Below are 16,096 nucleotides of genomic sequence, written 5' to 3' on the forward strand. Positions count from 1 at the left end.
CTTGGTTAAGATGAAATCAATGAAGGCTTTAAGGATTAGACAGCATTTACAATGACTGGTAGATAAATAAGACATTCTTTGATTGTAATTTTTATTATATATACTCAGCACAGTATTCAATGCTTATTTAATACGGCTGTGTCTGTTCATAATTATAAAGCAATTTGAGCAACACTGATTGTGCATTATTACACTTCAATTGAAAAACCATTACATGCTGAACCAATATCTTTGAAATTTTCAGATAAAGAATTTTCTTTGGGAAGGCACAGAATTATAGGTACTCAATTATTGTCAATTTTAGGACATAATAATGCTTAAGAAGGATAAACATACATAGCATAAAATTACATTTCAGTTTATCATTTCAGTGCTATTTCAACCACTTATCCTCTATATCTTGACATTCACATGAAAGAATAGCAATCATTAATAATCCAAATGCAAATCATAGTGAAACTCTAGGCCTCAGTTAAATATTGTAGTATTTTAAAAGTTTATATGATTAAAAACTGAAGACAAAATAAGCTGTTAAGTGATAAATAGCTTACTCAGTTTTAGCATAATTTTAATGTCAAAACAATACTGACATTAAAAAAACCATATGAGGCAGATAAACAATATTCCTTTAGAAATATTAAAGAATTTAGTACAAATGTGCTTACAGATTTTACTTTTTGGTTAATACAGGTAACATGCTTCTTAAATAATCTCCTTTTCACTTTGTCTATAAAAATAAAATTGTCCTCAATATTCTTAAATTCTTTGTTTTCTAAATAAGGCCATTATTATACAGTAAGTTACTGAATCAATGGTTTAAAATCAGTGACACAAATCATATGTAGAAGGTGATGTAACAAATTTATTGTTAGGTAAAGAATCAGTACAGTACAGTAACCAGCTATACGTAAGAGGTAGAATTCTTAATCACAGTTTTATAGAAAAGATGCAGTAGTTTATATCTGTACTGTTTTATTAGCTATAGTACTTTAAGTTTGCTTCTTATTATGAGTGTATCAGAAGGGGAAAAAGGAGGGCTCTTCATAGGCAAAAATCTTATTGGCCCTTGTTTTGCATGTGTTATAGGGGCTACTCCTGGACACTTAGGAGCATTTTCTTGACCAATTAAGGTAATAATACCTTATCTCATTTTTAAAAAGCTTCAGAGTTGGGAAATCTAAACTTCTTTTCTGAAGAAGAATAGAGGGAAATATATAAGAAGGAGGGAAATATCTCTTTTTGTACCACTCTTGAGTGTAAATTATAGATGAAAGCATTCTCTCTGGATATCATTATTGCTTATTAAGAATTCCAGCAGTACTAACCCACAGAGGTTGTTCTACACTCAAGTTTATAAGTTGATTGTTTCTAACTTGTATATGTCATAAACAATATTACAAACGGGTATAACCTAAAAATTCTATTTAATTCATTAAATTATTAGTACTTGAGTAAGACAGGATGGCAGAGACTATAGGGTTATTCACATATTGAGTTTTTAAACTTCTGTGGGTTTCTAATCCTTATCTGAATGTCAAATAAAGTGATCAGAAAGATCACTTTATGAAAGTTGTAATAAAGTTGTAATAAAAATAAAATTTATACCCAGTAGGGCTTATGTGTTGTAAAATGTACCTGAATACTTATAAATGATAATTCAAAACAGAATAAAACAATTGTAAAAAAATAAAACCCAGTTTCTTCCAGTTAACTGGAAATTAATCTCATAATTTATACTAGGATTGAGTCATTATGAGCCAATCAGATTCCAAATACTTTATTTATAGTTTAAGTGAACTTTATTTTGAAAGGATATTCTCTAAATTCTTTTATATTGAGTTTATTCTTTTCTTACTGATTTTGAGAACACAAAAGTGATATTTACTTACATTAGGTCCAGATCCTTTTAGCAATATTTCCTTCACAACTGCTGGTATTAATGTATTATCCAAGTCAGTAAACACGTTAAAACTAACATAACACTGTTGATAATATAAAAATAAAATGATTTTCCCTCACATTTAATTTTAAAATCTATATTTTGGTTAAGGATTAGACAGAATGTATTCCTATAGAGACTGGGAGCAATCTTTATTCTTCAAAGAGAAAATCTGTCCTAATTTTAATAAGTATGACTTAGCATTTTTAAGAATTATTCAAAATGTCAGCTTTTGGGAATGTAAGCTAGGTATATAAAACTATTTGCTATTAAAATGAAATATATTTGGTTATAAAAATCCCACATATCTGTTTTTCACAGCTATGTTTCTATTTACATTTAGGAGATACATATGTAAAAAGAGAAAAGTTGAGTCTTTGTCTTCTAAAGATATCCATGATTAGGTAATTCTCAGATGATTTATAACTTAATATATTGAAAAACTTCTACAGTTAATTTGTAATTGCCACATTTACAAAGAAACTTCTGGGTAACAATCTTTTAAAAACATAGTTCAGTGTTACATTTAGGCCCAAAGTTCATTTATTTAAATCACCTATGACATTTGCAAAATTTTTTCAAATGTAGGAAACTGCCGTTATTAATATGGCTTCATTCATTTATACCTGCAAAATACTTGTTATACACTTAAGTACAACTGGAACAATAAGATTACTTGCACAGATGAAAGTGAAGCCTTTCCTTTCACGTTAAAATTAATATTTATTTCACACTTATGGTAATGCCTGAAAACGTTTTGCAAGCAACTATTAATGGTCTTGACTGTAACAGTTTATTGCATTTTTCTGCCCCTTTTTTTGAATGTTAAGTACTCTACTTTGGAGTTTTAAGTTCTACTTTTCCTCTTATCTTCAAATAGACTCTTAAGCATATATACTTGAATGGCTGACACTACCACCATTACCACTAAATTAACCATAGACCAGAAATTTACTCTATCAAAGTTGCTTTCTTGTATGTTTCGATCACGAGCTTCAAATGCTCTAAGCAGAGTTTGGATATGACCACTTTTGCTTAGTCTGGACTTGATACTGTTGATGGACTCCTGGAGATAAAAAAAAAAAAATTTATTGTGAAAGAATGCTCAGTAATTTTAAGTTAATTTAAAAATGTGCTTCACAGTACTCTTACTAGTTTAATATCCAAACACAATTTTAATTAAGGGGTGGGTACTACTTAGATTACCTAAAGATCTTCATTATATAAAGTTTATGTAATAGTTCTCATGATGTATTTAAATTATTGTTTATAATTAGTTATTTTAAAAATGAACAAAGCTACTGTGAATTGAAAATAATGTGAAAATACATTTGAGTGCTATAGTGCCAGTAATTTTATATACATTATCTTCTTAGCCCTAACAACCATAAAAAATATAATCTGTTTTTAATACAAAAATGTTTCAAGATCTCATTTATAAAACAAGCTTATCAAGATGCATTCTAAGTTGCACATCTTCTGAAAAAACTTTTTATAGTAGGGTCCTGGTGAGAAGTGATTTAAAAACTATAAAAGGTTTACATGAATATAAAGTAAAGTTGAGATTCGAAATTCAAAAAGTATTGATGGCAAAAATAAGAAAATACTAGGAACAGATTTTCCTGGATAGTCACCTTGCTTAAAATCCTCATTTAAATGCAAAAAAAATACTCAAAATTGCAGACTGCTCTGCTAAACCTACAAAACTACAAAATATAATAGTTATCATATGGGCACATTTGTAAAGCAATGGTATATTTTCCAGAAGAATATGGGATTCAGATCCCCAAATAAAAAGACCATCCATAGTTCTTTTCAATATCATGACGATGATAGTCAAGTATAAAATTATTTATTCAAGTTTGCTGTTGTGATACAAATTTTGGGGTGGGGGGAGTAAACGAAAAATCTCCTGAAAGACATTTTTTTTTTTTTTCAAAAAAGACCAAGTATTTTAAGCCATATTTAAATCTGAACTTTCTGGTCATTTTGTTTAATTGTGAATGAAGTCAATCTCTTGAGAATGCAGTGAAGTACTAACAAAATTTACAACTACTTCTAGTTTGCTCTTGTTGGCAATATAAATTTAAAATGGGAGAATATATTAATATGATTGAGATTTAAAAAATGAGTGGGAAGAAGACTGGACTAGTTGTGAAACTATGGATACATCATTTCCATTTTAAGCCAGTTCCTTACTTATAAAATGGAATGAAAGGGGAAAGGGAGTTTGGAGCTGGACTAATGATAACTAAGTCGTCTTCTAGTTCTAAAATTCAACTAAGTTTAGTATACATATGAAATGATGAGATCAAAATTTTCATGGTAAAAATTCATGCCAATTAAGCTTAATCCTTTGTTTGTATTCACAGTGACACCAATGGAGAAGGTAAGAAAACTAGTATTTATTGTGTGCCAGACTCTGTTTAAACCATTTACATACATGCCATATCACATTTTATCCTCACAACAACTCGAGGTATTATCCCCGAGGATAATAGGAAACCAAGGCTCGGAGAGCTCAGTCACTAAGGAATTACACATATGATATGATCATTTAATTTTCTGACTTCTTAAGCTAACTGATCTACAGTATGTCTCATAATTTGATAGTTGCTTTCCTAAGAAATCTCAAAGTGATCAAAATATATTATAAAAAAAAAGTTCAGGTTATAAGAGTATTAGAGGTTATATAGTTTCAAACATGGAATAATCACATTATTTCTCCTGTAGAAAGTTCTATAACACAGGTATATACACTATTTATAAATATCACTGAGAATTCTATCATTTTATTACATCTAGCTGTGGCCGAAGGGTAATGATCTTTCTCCCCATCACTGGCAGTACTATTATTAGCAAGTAGGTTCTTATACATGCACGTTTCATTATGCATGTTTATGATAGATAGCGCATAAAGCAATTCAAGCCAAGAAGCCATAATCTAAAAGCTTTTACTCCTAAGTGTAGTGCTAGTTTCTGCTAAGTAATGCTAACAGTGTTCCCCAAATTAATATCAAATTTCATATTATAAAAACTATGGTGTGGGAAAAAATGCCTGTACATCTTAAGTGTTTACAAATTACTCAGTTTTATTATATGTGCAAGTGTTCTGCAGATCATTATTACAGTCTTCTGTTTGTGAACATTCTAAGGGAGTTCTGCAGTTAAGAGTCTGTGTCCAAATTCTAGTTCTCTCTCTCTCTGGTTCTGTGACAGAGATGTTACAAAATATCCCTAATCCATAATTTTCCTCATTGGAAAGATGGAGATAATAATCCTCATAGAATTAAGCAAGCATTAGGTGAGATAATGCAAATAAAATGCCTAGCTCAGTGCCTATCCATACTAAGGTCTCTAGATGTTAGTAATTTTTATTATTTTATTAAACCATACTGACCAGAATGTCTTCCAATTTCATATCCAACATATCTGTGCCAGTAATGTATTTCTTCCAGTCCTCTTGTTCTTGCTCCTGTTCTCCCATATTATCCAGGATTAATTCAAAGAAAATCACCTTCTCAGAAATGGTGCTGAATGTATTATCAAAGCAGAACATGTAGTCACCACCTTCAGTCTCTATCCTGTATGAAAAAGAGGACATGTCTTCAGTTATCTGTACTTCCATCTGGGATCAAAAGAAAAGACTACTGTAAAAGAGAAGGAATAACATGGTTTATAATAATTGGACAGGTTACTGATGGAAAGACCTCCTTAGTATTGAAAGACAATTTAAAATTTCTTGGGAAACCAGCAATCTGGAAATATATATTCAAGTACTTGCAACTTAGATGTGCTTGGCATTTACTCAGTAAATTGGGCAAATGAGCTTGACCTAACTTTCGGAAGAAAACAGGATTAAAAACCTAGATACATGATACCTCACAATGACCCTTAATATTTATACATTATTAAAAGTAATCTATAATGAGTTCAATTCATATGGAACTATCACTACAAACCTCCCCTTTGAGATTAATCTGTAAAGTGAGTTTTGCTTTGTTTTCAAAAGCAGTGATGGACTGTCCTAAATGCTTTCTTCTAGGCCCCTTTGGATTAAGTACATCTTTGTAATAGTTTACAAAAATTAGGGATGAGTTCAGTGTCCAAGAACCAGAGTTTTACTCGCAGTGGCACTACCTTTACTGAATAAGTGCCACTCATAACAACTTATGATCTTGTCTTTACATTCAAGATAATTGACCTGGGCCGAGTTAATTTAGCAAAATAGCTTTCTAATATTTTTGTGGAAAGAAACTTTAACAAACAAAATATTGCACAGGCTAATGACATTTACTACTGCTGGCCACAAAAAACAAAGTTCAACCTGTGTTTTAGTTTTCGTTGTAACTATTCACGAAGGTTGGTCTAAATGATTTTGAACTTTGCTTATCCCCAATATGCTAGGTCGCTTAAATTTGGAGGCAGCTTATATTATTTCCTACAACCTTCTGAACAACATGTGAGTCTCATCTTTTAAGCCAATCTCCATCCTTTTCTTCCCCTTATTTCTGACTTAACTGTTGTGTTTAAGCATAAGAGATAACTACTCAGCAATGTGATTTGATTTTAGCATATATACGATAAATAAAAATAGCCAATACTTGTATACCTCTTCATAATTTACATAATGCTTTGACACATTTTATTTCTTTTAATCCTTATCATCATATTTGAAAGTAGGCATAATCGACCTTTTCAAGGTGAGTAAAAGGTTCACATAGATTAAGATACTTGCCCATGATCACACAGCCTGTTATAGGCATACATGAAGCTTGGATATCTGACTCTCAAGTTAATTGATCTTTCTACAGTACTGCTCAGAGCCTGTCTGTATTCTTTGCAGTCTCCTCAATCATGACAAACCTTTGTCTTTTGAGGATTCATTTAACTTTTGAAAGGAGCCTGAAGCAAACACTGGTATGGATACAGGGGGAACAATATTAAAAGCAACAAAACAAAATAAAATGTTGTGACCATTATGTAATATGACCTAGATGTGGGGCACCTGAGGAAAACTTTCCAATGTATTCTGATGAATGGCATCACTGATACAGTAAGCGTATAACCACCAAATGTGACTATTCACTTAGACTATGCATTCTCGATGAGGGGATACTGCCCCCTAGGGGTGAAAACTGGTTCAAGATGGGCAAAAAAAAAAAAAAAAGCTATAATAGTATCGTGGCCCTCCAAAGCTAAATCCTATGACAACATCGTATTCCTTAGTATTTAATTTTCTCTCATGGGGTTGTCTTGGGCATATCACAAGCAGCATGAGCTCATGGAAGACACACACAATGTGTCCAGGAACACCGCTACAAAATGCTAGCAAATAGCTGTGATTGGAGGACGTTTGATTGGTTGATTGCTTGATCTAGAAGTCACAGGGCAAGAGGTGGCCTACACATGCTTAATGATACCGGTGGCTCCCTTGTGGATGTGTATGTTTGATCTTCAATTTTTGAGGTGCCTTGCATTATTTTCTATAGCCTTGTGTGATCTTCATCTTCAAAGCCAATCTTGTTTTTCTTCCCCCTATTTGTGACTTACTGTTTTTGTTTAAGCATAAGAGATAACTACTCAGCGATGTGATTGGCTTTTAGCATATATACTATAAATAAAAATAGTCAACACTTGTATATTCCTTCATAATTTACACAATGCTTTCATACATTTTATCTCTTAATCTTTGCATTTTTGGGGGAAGATTTGAATAAAGCTAGTTTATATTTTATTATTTAATTTTACAAAGGTTATTCAACCCATCACCAATTATGCCAAACACTGGGGAAAAAAGTCAATAATATCTCAATGACCACTGAGTAGCTAAAGTTATTTTCCCACATCAAGCAAAAGTTAAAAGTTAAGGTAACTAAAAGTACTTTTTAAGAAGTTAATGTAATTTTTTTAATCATTCTACTTTTCTTGAAAAATATTTGGAATGATTTAAAAAATTTCAATTACATTGCTATTATGTGTATAAATTGCTAATTTGCATGTGTAGTGGACACAATGTATGATAAATTATATTAAAAGTTATTCAGAAAATATAAAGTTAAATTTAATGTTAATAACTTTTTAATCTAACTTTTAATTTTGTTTAGTCTTAATTTTATTTAACCCAACTTTATTTAGTCATTCTTAACCCTGAATTGGATAAAAAGGGTAAGCTTTGTACCTATTCTTTTTATATATAAAGCACAGATATACATAGAGTTAAAAAAAAAAAGGGGGCATGTAGTATATCTTCGGTATTAAAATTTCATGGCGGATGATGAGGAAAAAAATGCCTAAAAAAGGTTGTATGGGGACAGGAGTAAAAATGAAAAAAAATTGAGAAGCACTGACTCAGATGTATGAGCTTCAACATGTGTATACAAAAAAAAGATGTTTATTACTTTGTAGTCATTCCTATATTAATTTCTAAATTTGTGTTGACTACCTTTAGTAGAAAGGAATATTATTACTACAAATGATATAAAATATTATCCAAATAAAAGCATATAGAGTAAATTTTCCTTTCAAGTAGAAAAAGAATTAGCATAAGTAGTCCAAAATTAATGTTATGGTGTGAGTTAAGGTAATATTAATTCAGTGGTCTAGAAAAATGCTTTTATATATGACAGTACTGGACAAATAGGTATTGAGCAGTTTAAGGCGCTGTCTGGAGACATTTTTACTAACCCTGACTTCTGGAAGGATAGCATTTGTTTTAAAGATTTAATTTAAGAAAAAAACTGTTTTGGTGGTATAACTGAGATTTTAGTTGCCTTTAAAAAGTTAATATAGCTAAAGATAAATTTTTGTTTAAATCTAATTTTTAGAAAGTAGATTTGTAAATCTGGTGTAGTGATTAGGAGTGAATTGGACTGACTGGTCTTAAATCCTGGCTTTGCTGTTCATTAGCTGTGTAACCTTCAGCAACGTACTTAACTGCTCTATGCCTCAATTTCTTCATTGGTAAGATGATAATAATATCATGTACCTCATAGGACTGTGGGGAAGGAAGAATTAAAAAAAATTAATACATGTAAAGTGCATATTAGAACTGTGACCTGGCACATCAAAAGAACTCAATAAATGTGAACTCTTATAAACTCTTTCTTTTCTCCCAATGGTTTAATGAGAGGTAATTCTATGCAAGAAAGCAATAAGATACCTTTTTTCCCCTAACAGTTAATTTTAATTTATCTCTAAATGAAAGCAGAAAATTGGAGAGAAATTAAAATTGACAGAAATTCTATACATTTTCTATATTCTGAAATTTAAAGGTGAACTACATTTTTAGTTCTTGTTCATACACCTATCAAAGAGAAAGCATAGTTAATTCTGGTATATCAATCTTAACTGACTTTTTAAATTACCACTTCTGATTTTATTTATCAATAGTTTATGCAAATTATTTTTAGAGCTCTGTATAGGTAAGACCATTTTCAAAAGCACTTAAAAAATTATGGTTGAAACATTTTCCCCACCTTGTTCACTCATACATGTATTCAGTATTTACTGAGTATCAATTACATGGCAGGTACTTTGGTTAACAAAGGCCAATGATTATAAATAGCTAGTACTTACATAGTGCTATGTGCCAGAGATGTTCTAAGCATTGTATGGTAGAAAGCAAGAATTTGGGTTCATCCTGCCTCCTCCTCTTAATAAATGTGTATCCCTGCAGACTTACTTAATTTCCCTGAGCCTCCTTGTCTGTAAAATGGGAATTGGGAAATCAAAGAATCTATCTCTCACAGTGGGTTGGAATGATTAATTTAGAAGCATATAAAATGCAAAGTCTAGTTTATGGCAAATATTAAACATTCTATATTTGATCTTATTCCTATATACTCACAGTTTAAACACGATAACAATACTGAGTAAACAAAGTGCTGCAGTAAAATAATAGAATGAAATAAGGAAATACCAGTGAGATATGAAAAAAGAGAAATGAGATATAAGAGATACAATATATGGGCTTTTATCAAACTCTAAACTCAGAGTTATAAAAAGTATTTTATTTCTATATGGTTTCCTATGGTCAGATCTTTTACTTTCAGATCTTCTAATTATCTAAAAAGAATGAGGTTCGAGTAAAATAAAAATTTACACAAACACAAAGATGTATTACTGTACTGTTGTTTTAAGAAAACAATGGGCAAAAATGATATAGCCAGTAGTTCAAGAAACTTTAAGATATATACCTGGAACAGTAACTTATAGTTAAAATAGAAAAAGCCTGTGCTAGCCAGAAGGGCAGGTTTAAAATGCCACAATAGATTGAATGCAGTACCTATGGTATACTCATTAACCAAAGCAAAAAACAAAAAAAAACAAAACTTAGTCAAGATCAAAAGAAAATGCCTAAACAAAAAGATAAGATTAATGAACGACATTTTAGTTTAAGATAGATCACTAACAAGGACTGTTTAAAATGTTCATATGGAATCATTTAATGCTGACATTTAGTATCAAATGTGCTAATTTTCCTGTGCCCACTGGTATTCAGATCAAGGAACCCAACTAAGAGATTACTTACGTGTGAACTCCATCTGATTTTCTTTGTTCAAAAACTAAGGTTCTTCCTTTTGGAGAGGCAAGATGGAAATCAATATCTAATCCTGCTCCATCTAAAACCTGTAGGAAGGCATAGAAGAGAAGAGCACATTTTACAAATTCTAAAAATAAAAAGCTATATTAAGTAGATCATATGAGGAAAAGATTTCATTTCTAAACCTAGAGGGGTAAGAAAGTGAAAAGACTCATGTTAGGGCTAAAAAGGAGCAGAAAGACCATTTGGTTCAATTCCATTCATTTTTGGAACTTGTCCCTTTCTTGCTAATTCCTGTTGCCATCACTTAAATTTAGGTCTTACGGGTATTACTGAAATAATCTTCTTAAAACAAAGGCCCTGTAGAGTAGAAACACAGAAGGTAGTTCAGTTGGTATACCCTTTTCCTTGGGCAATTTAGGGCTTGCTATGTAACTTTTCTGAGTTTGTTTCCTCCTCAATAAAATAATAACTAGCTACTTCTTAGCCTGGAACTCAAGGCCTCTATGATCTGATTCCAACTGACTTTTTCAAGCAATACCTATTATTTCCCAATATGAACTATATATTCCAAGCAGGCCATTTACTTATTGGCCAAAGAATAAGTACAGGAAACAGGAAAGTACCTGTTCCTTTACAATCTCAAAATGTCCCAATGATGATGATGATAATGATGATAATGATGATGGCAGCTAACAATTACATTTTATGCCACACATTGTTTTAAGTGCTTTATGTGGATTTATTCCTCACAACAACTCTAAAAGGAAGGTTCTATTATTTTCATTTTAGCCTAAAAAAACAAAACCCACAGAAAACAGGCACAGAGAAGGTTGCCTAAGGTGATATGGTAAATAACTGGCATGGTCAAAATTTGAACTCAGCAATCTGCCTTCAGAGGCTACTCTTTTTCTTGTATAACTCCATTTTATTTTTCTTGGTGGCTTTAATGGAATGATAGATTACCTATTCTTGTGCTGTACTTACTGATCAACAGAACTGGTTTCAAATGGCTAGCTAAATATACATAGTTTTTTTCTTCTTTAAATCCCAATGAAACGAAGAAAACATAACGATATAAATAATCTATTTATATAGATTGGAAATCTAGGAAAGCTGTTAAAGGATTTGAAGAGTAAGGAATTTCTGGAAGATATTCCACTGAGCAAAGAATACAGCTAGCTACCAATATCTATCAACCTCAAAATTCTCAAAACAGACTAGAGAGACACCAAATATTTGTTGAAACTGATGCCCTCTCTTTCATGTTATTGGTTTTTCTCATAGGATCAAATTCTGAAAAAATAATGTAAACAGACTTAAAAATATGTTTTCTCAGATAAATGTAATATACATCCTCAGAGAAATTCAAGAATGTAAAAATCTACAGAAAATGAAGATGCTGATATGAAAAAGTTCTTAGAAAAACCAAAAATGTGATTGCCCAAATAAAGCTTTAGCAAATGTAATGACAGCAGAATGGGCATGGATGGAGACTAAAAATCAGAGAACTAAAAGGAGCCAAGGAATTCTCACAACAAGGTGAAAAAGTATAGATGAAAAGTATGAGGGAAATGGTAAGAACTTTATGAAGGACAGAGCTAAAGATTTCAAATACCCACCTAATAAAGCATTTCAAAAAGAGAGAACCAAGAGAAATGGAGAGGAAGTTATCAAATAGAGAATAAAAAGTTCTGCTCCAAAAGATAAAAATCTTTAGACTGCAAGAGTCTAATAGATGTGAAGCAGGATAAATGAAAAAAGATCCAAAAATCCTAGTGACTTTTCCGAAGGATTTAAAAAGAACCTAGAAACTTCCAAAGAGTAGTAGTAGAGAACTACAAAATAACAAGAACTGGGATGGCATCAGCATTCTTGCATATATACACAAGGGAGCCATGTCTTCAATTTTTCCAAGTAAAAAATTATATTTACTGAAGAGAAAGCAAAAGGTAAAGCCATTTTCAGATATCCAAGGACTCAAAGCGTTCTGAAAGAATTACTCAAGGTTCTCCTCCAAAAACCAAAAACCATATCATTAAATCAAAAAGTAAGTAATGTGACAAAACTAAGCAAAGACTTCAGTAAAACAAAAGATATTATTGGTAGTGACTGTCAGGCTTAATGAAATCATTAAAAATGGTATTTAAAAATACAGAAGCTGGGCTTCCCTGGTGGTGCAGTGGTTAGGAGTCCGCCTGCCATTGCAGGGGACGCGGGTTCGTGCCCCGGTCCGGGAGGATCCCACGTGCCGTGGAGCGGCTGGGCCCGTGAGCCATGGCCGCTGAGCCTGGGTGTCCGGAGCCTGTGCTCCGCAACGGAAGAGGCCACAACACTGAGAGGCCCACGCACCGCAAAAATAAATAAATAAATAAATAAAAATACAGAATCTAATTTTAAAATATACAAAATATCTATCTAAAATATAAAATAAAACAATACCATAAATCTAAAACTAAACTTCCCAGTGACTTCAATGGATCATGATGGACGAGTCCCACTTTCACCTTTCTGTCATAGTCTTCCAGTCCCTCAAAGGTGTTCTTCAGTCTTCTTCCTCAAAGCCTTGGATTGCCACATGCTGTTCTTTTTATCCATCACCTTGCTCCACCCCCTTATCCCTAGTAAGCCTGATTCTTCTACAGATCTGAACTCCACTTCTTCTGGGATGTCTTCTCTCAATTCCCACTGTGAAATCAAGTCCTTCTATTAAACACTCTCATAGCTTATGCACTTCACTTCATAGCACTTATTAGAGTTCTAATATCACACTTATTTGTGTAATAATTTGATTAATGTCTATCCTCTTAACTAGACTGCATGAGTGCACGGACTATATTTTTACTCACCATTGTATCTGTAGTATCTAGCATAAAGCTTACACAAATTAAGCACTCAACGATTTAAAAATTTAAATGAATGATCTATTCATAAGATATATATATTGACACTTCAAAATTTCAAGAACTTAATATATTGTGGGGCTGGTCAATTATCCTAAAAGTGTCCTCTTAAACCCAAAATGTGTGAAACGGTTAAAATTTTTCGATATGTCACAGTAAGCCAAGGGCAATGTCTAGAAAGTCTGTTCCCTGACATTTTAAAAACTAAGACAAAACCCAGTAGCTTGTAGTTATTGGAAAATTAATCACAGAGCTGGAAAATGCAGACAAAGGGTTGAAGATGATTTCTACCCTTTAAACCCTTCTAACATTGTCTAGGACTACAGACATTTAATGATTTTACTTCTTTCCTCAATCAAAACAAATTGTTTAGGCAGAATGCTTTAGGGGAATAGTCCCTTTGAGTGATTAAAGATGCAAAGTATAAAGCTAAGCCATACCACCTATATAAATCTAGAAGTGTAAACGTAAAAAAACTAACATATATTGAACATTTACTATGTGTCAGGAATGGTATATGAACACTTATTAACTAATTGTTTCAAATCAACTCTTACTATTATTTTCTCTATTTTAAAAGTAAGGGGTTAAGTAACTTGCTCAAGATCACACAGGTAGTAAGTGCCAGAGTCAGGATTTCAGCCCAGGCATTTTTTTCCTACAGCTGGAGCTCTCAATCATAAGAGGTCAGTAGTTTAAAATAGATTTCTCTCCTAATACCTCAGTAAATACTGATGAATTTTGAACAATAAAAATTGTTTTCTTATCTAGACTATTTCTCTAACCCCATTTGGTTTCCTTACCTCTAATTTTGCCCTCTTTAAATCCATCTTCCACACTGTAAAACATTTTTGACAGTTACCACACTACTTAATCTTCAATGGCCCTTATACAGACAAAGGTCAGAGCTACTCAGCATGGCACACAAGCTAAGATTCATGATCCACGATCCAGCCTCCTGACCTCTCCAACCTCTTTCTTCTACTCCCACCCTAGACTTTATAGTCTTAAAGGTCCATCGAAAACTCAGCACTTCTAGCGTCCACTACATATTGCCCACTGCTAGAACACTAACACTATGCATTTTCAGAACTGTCTATTCATTCTGATCCTTTTCCTGAAATGCCCCTTCTTCCTGGCATTCCTGTTTCACCTAAGCATCTTTCTAGATTCCAATTTATTTTCTCCAGGAATTCTTTTCTGATACCCCAGAGAAGAAGCCCTCCTCCAACAGCATCTAACCATACTTCATTGAAATTAGTTGTTTATGAGCCAGTAACCTTTAAATATTAAGATCCTTGAAAAGGGTTCTTTCTGTTGTTTGTCCCTTCCCCCGTGTCCTTGTCTCTACTTCTCCATTACTGGCACATGGTAACTTCAGTAAATGAACTTTTGAACTGGACTGGAAATCAAGAAATGCTGAGCTCCTGCCTCAGTGTTGCTCATTAACTGTGTGACTTTAGATACTTTACTCTTTATGCTTATCCTATGCATCTATAAATAATCTAATTCTAAAGTTCCTTCAGAGGAAAATTCTAAATAACTTTATTTTGCTCTATATGTGACAGTACCTGTTATTGAAAAAGATTCTCTACATCAACTATAAAAAATTAACATCTGATTAAAAATTAGGTAACTTGTAAAAAAAATTGAGAGATGAACCACACCAAGGCATCTTTTTTTTTTTTTTCCCCCCAGTGCTACTTAGAAACATCGAAATTTGCTGTATTGGAGCTTACAAGACTTCTTCTAAGAAATTACCCTCTACCAGAATGACCACATAAATTAAGGCAATTCCCTATAATATTACGCAGGTACTAAAAAGAAAACAATGATATGGGAGAAATGCTTAGAATGCTGAAAGAAAGATGACAAAGTTTTAATATACAGTTAGATCTTATTTGGTTTTTAAATAAGGGGTATATAACTGAGAAGGAAATGTACCATTAAACACATCAATAGCCCCTTTCAAAATATTCCGAAATAGGATTTAGTGATAATCACATGGTCACAGTTCAAAAATCCTTAACTGAAGCAATGACAGTATAGATTTACAATACCGGAATTGAGTGAGGGTGGTGGGGGTGATTAACGCCAAGTGTCATCATCTCGTCCAATGATTAAGGAGAACGTGTATTAGGCCTGTATTGTGAAATTCCCAGTATTGAAGCGTGTACTGGCTAGAAAAGACACAGGTGAATTATGAAACAAAGAGAAAAACCACCGACATCACCAGAGCTGGCCTCTTTCCGACCGGAGGAAAGGGGAGGGGTGGGGGTAGTCAATTCCAGGTCCCGCCTAACTTCTCGGTCCCCAACCCCGGGGAGAGCCTCGCCTCGCGTGCTGGCGCGGAGCTGGCCTCTTCCGGGCAGCCCTCGCCTCTTCAGCACCCCGGTCGTCCACAAGAAGTTTCTAAGCCGGTGAGAGGCGACGACGTGCAGCTAGGCTAAAGGAAGGAGGCTGGCTCAACCTCTGCACTTACTTGGTACTCGATCTCCAGCGAGGCCTTCAGGGGCATGGGCTGGTAGAAACACTCCTTCTGGCCGGCCGGAAGAGTGAAAGTGAAGTCGCTGTCTAAGGAGGGCGTGAAGCCGGCCGCCCCAGGCAGCAGCTGAGAGGCCAAGAGGACCACCGGGAAGGGCAGCCAGATCTTGTCGCCCATCCCTGCCTGGGCGATCTCGGGCTGGAAAAGGCGTGGGAGGCGTGGGT

General features: G+C 33.4%; 1 protein-coding gene across 1 annotated transcript; it reads right to left on the reverse strand.

The window, feature by feature from the left end:
* On the reverse strand, nucleotides 1–16,071 carry TMED5 (transmembrane p24 trafficking protein 5). The gene is made up of 4 exons (XM_060025792.1): nucleotides 15,870–16,071; nucleotides 10,473–10,570; nucleotides 5,340–5,523; nucleotides 1–3,005 (listed from the first exon to the last, which is right to left on the reverse strand). The coding sequence occupies exons 1-4, from the start codon at nucleotides 16,047–16,049 to the stop codon at nucleotides 2,787–2,789; spliced, it is 681 nt and encodes a 226-aa protein (XP_059881775.1). The 5' UTR covers nucleotides 16,050–16,071; the 3' UTR covers nucleotides 1–2,786.
* Between the last annotated feature and the right edge of the window lie 25 nt (nucleotides 16,072–16,096).

The sequence above is a fragment of the Delphinus delphis genome, chromosome 1 (genome assembly GCF_949987515.2).
Source record: "Delphinus delphis chromosome 1, mDelDel1.2, whole genome shotgun sequence".
NCBI lineage: Eukaryota > Metazoa > Chordata > Mammalia > Artiodactyla > Delphinidae > Delphinus > Delphinus delphis.

Bases quoted from the DNA above. Each gene is read 5' to 3' on its own strand.
- TMED5 (XM_060025792.1), bottom strand. From the start codon at position 16,049: ATGGGCGACAAGATCTGGCTGCCCTTCCCGGTGGTCCTCTTGGCCTCT. The intron at 10,571-15,869 runs GTAAGTGCAGAG...GCCTTCCTACAG, and splicing joins CGCTGGAGATCGAGTACCAA to GTTTTAGATGGAGCAGGATT. The intron at 5,524-10,472 runs GTAAGTAATCTC...TTTTTCATACAG, and splicing joins AAATCAGATGGAGTTCACAC to GATAGAGACTGAAGGTGGTG.